The sequence below is a fragment of the Pelobates fuscus genome, chromosome 13 (assembly GCF_036172605.1).
Source record: "Pelobates fuscus isolate aPelFus1 chromosome 13, aPelFus1.pri, whole genome shotgun sequence".
NCBI classification, from domain to species: domain Eukaryota; kingdom Metazoa; phylum Chordata; class Amphibia; order Anura; family Pelobatidae; genus Pelobates; species Pelobates fuscus.
In genome coordinates this window covers 4,338,322-4,347,940 of record NC_086329.1, presented here as the reverse complement: position 1 = coordinate 4,347,940, position 9,619 = coordinate 4,338,322, and the positions used below count along the sequence as shown (strand labels likewise).

The following is a 9,619-nucleotide window of genomic DNA, read 5'->3' as shown; positions in this document are numbered from 1 at the left end:
CCTTCCCTCTCTCCTATCCAGACCCCCAGCTCCTCTCCCTCCCTTCCAGACCCCCAGCTGTTTCATTAATGTTTGTTTACTATAGAAGGTCACCCCCCCAGGTCACCATAGTGGTATCTTCCACTTCCATTCTCCCAGTGCACACTGCCCTCCCCCCCCCCCACCTCCCATTCCCCGGCAGTGGTATAATCCTCTCCTGGCAGCAGACGGCGCCCCCTCCCTGTGATAGTGGTATATCCGCACCGGAAGTGACGCCTTTTTCCTCCCCGGGGTCACTTGGTTCGGCCCAGTTTCCGGCGTGTCCTTGAGCTGTGTCCCTGCCATGTTCTCCCGCTGCCTGGCCCGGGCCCTGCGCTGCCCTGTGAGCGCCCTCCGGCGGGTGAGAGCTCTGCCCCCCACATCCCCCCCAGGAACTGCCCCCCAATACCAACACTACGCCCCCCCCCCCCCCAATACCAACACTGCTCCCCCCGGGGAACTGCCCCCCAATACCAACACTGCTCCCCCCGGGAACTGCCCCCCAATACCAACACTGCTCCCCCCGGGAACTGCCCTCCAATACCAACACTGCTGCCCCCAATACCAACACTGCCCCCCAATACCAACACTGCTCCCCCCTGGAACTGCCCCCCAATACCAACACTGCTCCCCCCGGGAACTGCCCCCCAATACCAACACTGCTCCCCCCGGGAACTGCCCCCCAATACCAACACTGCTCCCCCCGGGAACTGCCCCCCAATACCAACACTGCTCCCCCCGGGAACTGCCCCCCAATACCAACACTGCTCCCCCCGGGAACTGCCCTCCAATACCAACACTGCCCCCCAATACCAACACTGCTCCCCCCTGGAACTGCCCCCCAATACCAACACTGCTCCCCCCAGGAACTGCCCCCCAATACCAACACTGCTCCCCCCGGGAACTGCCCTCCAATACCAACACTGCCCCCCAATACCAACACTGCTCCCCCCGGGAACTGCCCCCCAATACCAACACTGCTGCCCCCAGGAACTGCCCCCCAATACCAACACTGCTCCCCCACGGGAACTGCCCCCCAATACCAACACTGCCCCCAATACCAACACTGCCCCCCAATACCAACACTGCTCCCCCCTGGAACTGCCCCCCAATACCAACACTGCCCCCCAATACCAACACTGCTCCCCCCTGGAACTGCCCCCCAATACCAACACTGCTCCCCCCTGGAACTGCCCCCCAATACCAACACTGCTCCCCCCAGGAACTGCCCCCCAATACCAACACTGCTCCCCCACGGGAACTGCCCCCCAATACCAACACTGCCCCCAATACCAACACTGCTCCCCCCGGGAACTGCCCCCCCCCCAATACCAACACTGCTCCCCCCGGGAACTGCCCCCAATACCAACTCTGCTCCCCCCGGGAACTGCCCCCCAATACCAACACTGCCCCTCCCCCCCCCTTAATATCCCTGTCCTTCCCGCCCCCCCCCCCCCCCCCCCCCCTCCCTTAATATCCCTGTGGTTAATATTGACTTATTGTTTAAGCATATGAGATGGAATGTTATTTGTATAAATGTGATGTTTGGCACACAATGAGGTTTACATGACTTCTTAGTCCTTTTATTATCCCATTACCAGTGTAAGCTTTAGTTTGCCCTTGTGTGACCCCCATGCCAGTAGGTTAATACAGTGTATAAAAAACATATATATTTAGCCAGGAAAAAGCTGATATTTATTATATTTTTTCCTCCCGTTAATTAAGCTTTGATTGGATGATACCCATTAGCGGTTGTTAACCATTAGCGGTTGTTGCAGGTTCGGTTTGATTGGATGATAACCATTAGCGGTTGTTACAGGTTTAGTTTGATTGGATGATAACCATTAGCGGTTGTTGCAGGTTTGGTTTGATTGGATGATAACCATTAGCGGTTGTTGCAGGTTTGGTTTGATTGGATGATAACCATTAGCGGTTGTTACAGGTTTGGTTTGATTGGATGATAACCATTAGCGGTTGTTGCAGGTTTGGTTTGATTGGATGATAACCAGTAGCGGTTGTTGCAGGGTCGGTTTGATTGGATGATAACCATTAGCGGTTGTTGCAGGTTCGGTTTGATTGGATGATAACCATTAGCGGTTGTTACAGGTTTGGTTTGATTGGATGATAACCATTAGCGGTTGTTACAGGTTTGGTTTGATTGGATGATAACCATTAGCGGTTGTTACAGGTTTGGTTTGATTGGATGATAACCATTAGCGGTTGTTGCAGGTTCGGTTTGGTTGGATGATAACCATTAGCGGTTGTTACAGGTTCGGTTTGATTGGATGATAACCATTAGCGGTTGTTACCGGTTTAGTTTGATTGGATGATAACCAGTAGCGGTTGTTGCAGGTTTGGTTGGATGATAACCATTAGCGGTTGTTGCAGGTTCGGTTTGGTTGGATGATAACCATTAGCGGTTGTTGCAGGTTCGGTTTGGTTGGATGATAACCATTAGCGGTTGTTGCAGGTTCGGTTTGGTTGGATGATAACCATTAGCGGTTGTTGCAGGTTCGGTTTGGTTGGATGATAACCATTAGCGGTTGTTGCAGGTTCGGTTTGATTGGATGACAACCATTAGCGGTTGTTGCAGGTTCGGTTTGGTTGGATGATAACCATTAGTGGTTGTTGCAGGTTCGGTTTGATTGGATGATAACCATTAGCGGTTGTTGCAGGTTCGGTTTGGTTGGATGATAACCATTAGCGGTTGTTGCAGGTTCGGTTTGGTTGGATGATAACCATTAGCGGTTGTTGCAGGTTCGGTTTGGTTGGATGATAACCATTAGCGGTTGTTGCAGGTTCGGTTTGATTGGATGATAACCATTAGCGGTTGTTGCAGGTTCGGTTTGGTTGGATGATAACCATTAGCGGTTGTTGCAGGTTCGGTTTGGTTGGATGATAACCATTAGCGGTTGTTACAGGTTCGGTTTGGTTGGATGATAACCATTAGTGGTTGTTGCAGGTTCGGTTTGATTGGATGATAACCATTAGCGGTTGTTGCAGGTTCGGTTTGGTTGGATGATAACCATTAGCGGTTGTTGCAGGTTCGGTTTGGTTGGATGATAACCATTAGCGGTTGTTGCAGGTTCGGTTTGGTTGGATGATAACCATTAGCGGTTGTTGCAGGTTCGGTTTGATTGGATGATAACCATTAGCGGTTGTTGCAGGTTCGGTTTGGTTGGATGATAACCATTAGCGGTTGTTGCAGGTTCGGTTTGGTTGGATGATAACCATTAGCGGTTGTTGCAGGTTCGGTTTGGTTGGATGATAACCATTAGCGGTTGTTGCAGGTTCGGTTTGGTTGGATGATAACCATTAGCGGTTGTTGCAGGTTCGGTTTGATTGGATGATAACCATTAGCGGTTGTTGCAGGTTCGGTTTGGTTGGATGATAACCATTAGCGGTTGTTGCAGGTTCGGTTTGATTGGATGATAACCATTAGCGGTTGTTGCAGGTTCGGTTTGGTTGGATGATAACCATTAGCGGTTGTTGCAGGTTCGGTTTGGTTGGATGATAACCATTAGCGGTTGTTGCAGGTTCGGTTTGGTTGGATGATAACCATTAGCGGTTGTTGCAGGTTCGGTTTGATTGGATGATAACCATTAGCGGTTGTTGCAGGTTCGGTTTGATTGGATGATAACCATTAGCGGTTGTTACAGGTTCGGTTTGATTGGATGATAACCATTAGCGGTTGTTGCAGGTTCGGTTTGGTTGGATGATAACCATTAGCGGTTGTTGCAGGTTCGGTTTGGTTGGATGATAACCATTAGCGGTTGTTGCAGGTTCGGTTTGGTTGGATGATAACCATTAGCGGTTGTTGCAGGTTCGGTTTGGTTGGATGATAACCATTAGCGGTTGTTACAGGTTTAGTTTGATTGGATGATAACCATTAGCGGTTGTTGCAGGTTCGGTTTGGTTGGATGATAACCATTAGCGGTTGTTGCAGGTTCGGTTTGGTTGGATGATAACCTTTAGCGGTTGTTGCAGGTTCGGTTTGGTTGGATGATAACCATTAGCGGTTGTTGCAGGTTCGGTTTGATTGGATTGATTTGTATGACATGCTTGGCAGCACATGTGAATTAAAAACGAGAAAGCTAGTGGGGTTTAATAGGAACACTATAGAAATGTTGGCATGTGGGACTATTTGTATTTGAGAGGGACGCGAGGAAGGAGACAGGGAAGTTAATTTGTTTCACACACACGTTCCTTCCAGTAATAGTGACGGTAGCGCTGGGTATGGCAGTATTTTTTTAACAGTTTTCCTTTTTAACTTTTTGGAATTGAAAAGTTTTGGAAATAACTGCTGCCCTGATAATTTACCCCAAATTCTAATCGTTTTATTATATATTGTGATTTTATCAGTACAGGTCATGCCTGTATGTACAATTAATATACCCACACACAGGCTTATTCAATAGACATCGCATTGTAGTGTATCATCAACAGAACGTTACCATGTAGGGATTACACTGTCTGCTCTATTCTTTCTACTGACAAGCAGCGCATGAACTATACCAGGGCTATGGTTAAATGAAATGTGTGTGTGTGTGTGTGTGTGTGTGTGTGTGTGTGTGTGTGTATATATATATATATATGGGCTATGGTTAAATGAAGTGTGTGTGTGTGTGTGTATATATATATATGGGCTATGGTTAAATGAAGTGTGTGTGTGTGTGTGTGTGTGTGTGTGTGTGTATATATATATATATGGGCTATGGTTAAATGAAATGTGTGTGTGTGTGTGTGTGTGTATATATATATATATGGGCTATGGTTAAATGAAGTGTGTGTGTGTGTGTGTATATATATATATGGGCTATGGTTAAATGAAGTGTGTGTGTGTGTGTGTGTGTGTGTGTGTATATATATATATGGGCTATGGTTAAATGAAGTGTGTGTGTGTGTGTGTGTGTGTATATATATATATGGGCTATGGTTAAATGAAGTGTGTGTGTGTGTGTGTGTGTGTATATATATATATGGGCTATGGTTCAAACTCACCGCTATTCTCTCTTCACTCACAGGGCCATGGCGAGGTCCGGAGCAGCCAGTTTGTTGGTGAGTGACTCAATAAGGGATATCTTAATTAATTTCTGACTGTGTGTGTGTAAATTTAATGTCATAATTTTGTTTTTTAGGAGTCCTTGGATGTCGTGTTACCTCGCTTGAGGTTGGGCGGATGCTGCGGTGAGTGTACCTTACAGGAAGTGCAATGAAAATACCGTTTTATTTCTTTCTAAATGTGTTGTTCCTTCCACAGAATGCCCACTTCCAGCGTGAGCCAAGCTCGTTTTTACAGGACCAGTCCCGTGTGCAGTGAGTGAATGACTCTATTTTCCAGCTACTCTCCTGGGATTGATGCTTGAGTGTATAAGCTGTCTTTTGTCTTCCGCAGGACAGGATGTAATGACTGTTAATACTCCTGCATTTGCAGAGTCTGTCACAGAGGGAGATGTCAGGTGGGAGAAAGGTAACATATTAAGTCTCACTCCCTGTGTGGGGTCACAGCCCAAAACTGTATCTGTCCTCATATAGCGGCTGGTAAATGGAGCGCCACCATATTGCTCTGTTTAGTTAAAGGGACTCTTTTCTTTGTGTGCTTTTCAGACATTTTATTTTGTTCTTCCTTTTCAGCGGTTGGTGACACTGTGTCTGAAGATGAGGTAGTGTGCGAGATTGAAACTGATAAGGTAAAGTTGCCTCCGATTATATAATTCATCTTACAGTGAACACCTCGTACATCGTTCAAGTGGGATTGTAATTCAAAATCTGACTGCGTTGATAAATGGCAAGAAAACAATCTCTGAATAGTCGCTGCAGAGCTCTGTTGAGCAGTTCATCTTGTTATACTTTGCATTAAAGGGACACTCTGTGCACCATAGCAACCTGTTCTTATTGCCTAGATTGTGTATGTCTTCCTGTATATAGAGATCTCTAAATACAGTGATTTGGAAAATAATTTCAGCTAGAAAGTCGCCCCTTTTCTTTCCAGGTGATAGAGGAAGAAGATCTAGCCCCACTGCCTGTACAAAATATCTGTATTCATTGCACATTTCTAATGATCACAATCTGTATGGGATGGTTTGTAAACGGATAGCAGATCCATAGCAGCTGCAAATTGTTCAGCTGTTAAACTCATGAGATCTGCAGGAGGCAGATCTCCCATAAACACCTGCTGAACAGTTATTCTTGGAACATGATCAGGACATTTACACTAGATTGATAGCTTCCTGATTGCTGGTTAGGAGGAGTCTCTGCTGCCTGCCTATGGATTTGCATTTTTTCTTTTTAATACATTTATATAATAGAGGGAAACATAATACAATCCCTGGGATCCTGTCTCTCTTACGTTTTTGCAGAGCTCTGTTCTGGGTCCAGTTTGGTAGTCTGTGGTTGGCTCTGTTTTGGGGGTCATGGCAGAGGACAGTGGATCAATCTGACCCGGTTGTGGGAATACAGACCCATAGGTTGGTTATATATTACTTATTCTGTAAACATTGATAGTAAATCTCCCGTTTTCCTTAGACCTCTGTTCAAGTTCCGGCCCCTTCGGCAGGAGTTATAGAAGCTCTTCTAGTCCCTGATGGTGGGAAGGTGGAGAGTGGAACACCACTCTTTGTCCTCAGGAAGTCTGGAGGTACAGAGTATTTGTGATGTCTGATATCACTCTCTCCATTATACTGTTTTAATCTGTGTGTAGAAGTCTGTTCGCACTTTCCATCCGTTCAGAACATAATTCACAATTTCATTTTGATCAGTGTTCTATCAATGTTTTCCCCAGCTGCCCCCTCAAAGGCAAAACCAGTTGAAACTGCTGCCCCCCCTCCACCTGCTCCATCCGTGGATCCCTCTTCTGGACCTATCCCTTTTACCATCCCACCAGTGCCCCCTGTGGTAACGCAACCACTGGATACCAAACCTGGTAAGTCACTGCTCATTATTTCCATTGTGAAAGTCAGTGTAAAGTGTGCGGGGATGGGGGATGCTTTGTTGAAGTGCCATAGCTATTCTAGTTTAGGTGTTGGCAGCCATGTTAATTTATTTTCTTTCCTTCTATGCAGTGTCAGCTGTCAAACCATCTCCGGCCCCACCAGCTTCTGAGGCCACTCAGCCTACAAGCTCCAGATCAGAACACCGGGTGGGTATTTTCTATGATGGTGGCCCCTACACTTACTCTGTAATCCATGTCCTGCTGTTTGTGCTTTATGGAGTGTTTATGTGGCTGTTAAAATATCAGAATAACGAGAGTGACACTTCCTCTATTTATGTGAATGTCTTCTCTGCTTCTGCTCCTTAGGTAAAGATGAATCGAATGCGCCAGAGAATCGCACAGCGACTTAAAGAGGCACAGAATACGTGCGCCATGCTTACTACTTTCAACGAGGTTGATATGAGGTCAGTAGCCACGTCACATTGTAAAAGCCATGCTGTATGTGTTTTATAGTAGATTTATAGATTTGGGGCATATGCTGGTAAGCCCAGTAAAGTCCTCTTCCATTCCTGTTCCAGTAATATCCAGGGTATGAGGTCTCTGCACAAAGACGCCTTTCTAAAGAAGCATAATCTGAAGCTGGGATTTATGTCCGCGTTTGTTAAAGCTGCAGCCTTCGCTTTGCAAGACCAGCCTGCTGTCAATGCTGGTGAGAATACTATCCTTCCTCCAGACCTTTACCCCCTTTCCTGCTCTTCACTGGAACCCTGAATCCTTTCACCCCATATCTTAAACCTCCTTATTATCCCCCCCCTCGATGCTGGCCGATCTAGGCCTTAATTTATTTCCTCAACTGCACTTCCTAAACCTGGGTTTTCTTTTGCAGTCATTGATGACACAACCAAGGAGATTGTGTACAGAGACTATATTGATATCAGTGTGGCCGTGTCAACCCCTAAGGTAAATACAATATCCCTGGATTACGTGTGTACCCAGTTCTGTGCATTAGCTGGGGTTTTACTCCTTGTATCTATAAAAAGTCTTAACACTTGTAAACAGAATAACCCCTAAATAACTGGCATTCCATACAAGGTTAACCTCTTCATGCCCTGTGTATAATAAATTATTCCGCATTGAAAATATCAGAGCACACAGCGGAGGATTGTTGTAGCTGACATCCTAAACTGAACTACGTGAATGGGGCCAATTTCAGACCAGATTATTGCTCTCCTTACAAATATCCATAATTAGATATGTTAATGTTTGTCAATGGTGGGTGTGAGAAAAGTAGAATAAAAATTATAAAATATCGGTCTCTCATATTTTAGACCAGTAAGGTTACAATGTAAGATTCGTCTGATATTTTTGTAAATGGATGAATTGAATCTACTAAAAGTATTGTCTAATGCCATGATTGGGGAATGGGCTAATCTGGCCTTTTGATCTAATTGTTTAGGGCTTAGTAGTTCCTGTTGTGAGAAACGTGGAATCAATGAACTTTGCTGACATTGAGAGGACAATCGCTGAGCTGGGAGAGAAGGTAAGGACAGTGTTTTAGGATTCCAGGTCTTATTGTCTTTCACTACAACCAGTATTAACACTCTACCCTTGACACCCACACTCTAAGCAATGGAAGTTATAGACCTACGATACCACGTACGACCAGTGTGTTCCCGGCTCACACCAAACATTTTGTTCCTCTTTGCTTCAGGCACGAAAGAACGAGCTGGCAATTGAGGATATGGACGGTGGAACATTTACCATCAGTAATGGTGGGGTGTTTGGCTCCTTATTTGGGACCCCTATTATTAACCCACCACAGTCTGCCATTCTGGGTATGCATGGAATATTTGAAAGGCCTGTTGCTCTATCTGGAAAGGTAACTAGCTTTTTACTGAGCTAATGAACGTTCTCTTTTAGTTTACCATCCGTTCTTCTCATAGGTCCTGTTGTCCAGCCCCTCCATTCCCTTTGTGTGGCTCTGTTTACTTCACCCCTTACCTCTCTGGTTCTGTTCTACAGGTGGAGATCCGTCCAATGATGTATATCGCTTTGACCTATGATCATCGACTGATTGATGGCAGAGAAGCGGTTCTGTTTCTACGCAAAATCAAAGCTGTAGTAGAGGATCCCAGAATTTTGCTCCTGGATTTATAAGATTCCTGCACGTAATGGGATGACTGCCTCCATTTCCCATGTTTTTATTTTGGCTCTTGCCTCTTTGTCACAGGCTGATAGCAGTGCATTTTAAAGACTGGGCACTTAATCTGGAATAACCTCCTACCAGTGTTATAAGTGCAGAGTTTGCGTGTGGGGACCAGAGGACACGTCTCCCACTAACACAGAATCTGTCCCTGGGTCAGGAGATGGGGGGGGGAGGGAGTTGCCTGTGGCCCTAGCTAAAACCCCCTTTTCTCTCAAAAAACAAACTTGACTGATGCTGGCACCTTGGTATATACAAAGCTAAATGCAATATTTAAATATCTCATGATTTTAAATGTTAATAAATATTAAAAAAAAAAGTCTTGTTTTGAAAATCTTGGATTGTAAATAGTGAAAACTGCTGCAGCCTTGACTGGCACATTAGATTGAGCTGCACAGCGTCCTCAGACCAGCTCTAGAACAGGTACACAGTGTAAAACCCAGAACGGACCTCTGTTAATGCATTCA

At 45.6% G+C, this 9,619-nt stretch overlaps 1 protein-coding gene across 1 annotated transcript; it reads left to right on the top strand.

The window, feature by feature from the left end:
- Positions 1-258: 258 nt before the first annotated feature.
- DLST (dihydrolipoamide S-succinyltransferase) lies at positions 259-9,591 on the top strand. Its single transcript, XM_063439819.1, has 15 exons — positions 259-379; positions 5,043-5,076; positions 5,157-5,205; positions 5,279-5,334; positions 5,414-5,488; positions 5,653-5,708; positions 6,544-6,655; positions 6,800-6,940; positions 7,080-7,156; positions 7,316-7,413; positions 7,528-7,658; positions 7,836-7,909; positions 8,406-8,489; positions 8,661-8,828; positions 8,972-9,591. Exons 1-15 carry the CDS (start codon positions 323-325, stop codon positions 9,104-9,106), a joined length of 1,347 nt encoding a protein of 448 aa, XP_063295889.1. The 5' UTR covers positions 259-322; the 3' UTR covers positions 9,107-9,591.
- Positions 9,592-9,619: the final 28 nt, after the last annotated feature.

What these genes read in the sequence shown, in the direction of transcription:
- DLST (XM_063439819.1), top strand. Translation starts at nt 323, where the DNA reads ATGTTCTCCCGCTGCCTGGCCCGGGCCCTGCGCTGCCCTGTGAGCGCC. An exon ending in CAGGACCAGTCCCGTGTGCA is followed by an intron (nt 5,335 to 5,413) that starts GTGAGTGAATGA and finishes TGTCTTCCGCAG; the next exon opens with GACAGGATGTAATGACTGTT. An exon ending in AGATGTCAGGTGGGAGAAAG is followed by an intron (nt 5,489 to 5,652) that starts GTAACATATTAA and finishes CTTCCTTTTCAG; the next exon opens with CGGTTGGTGACACTGTGTCT.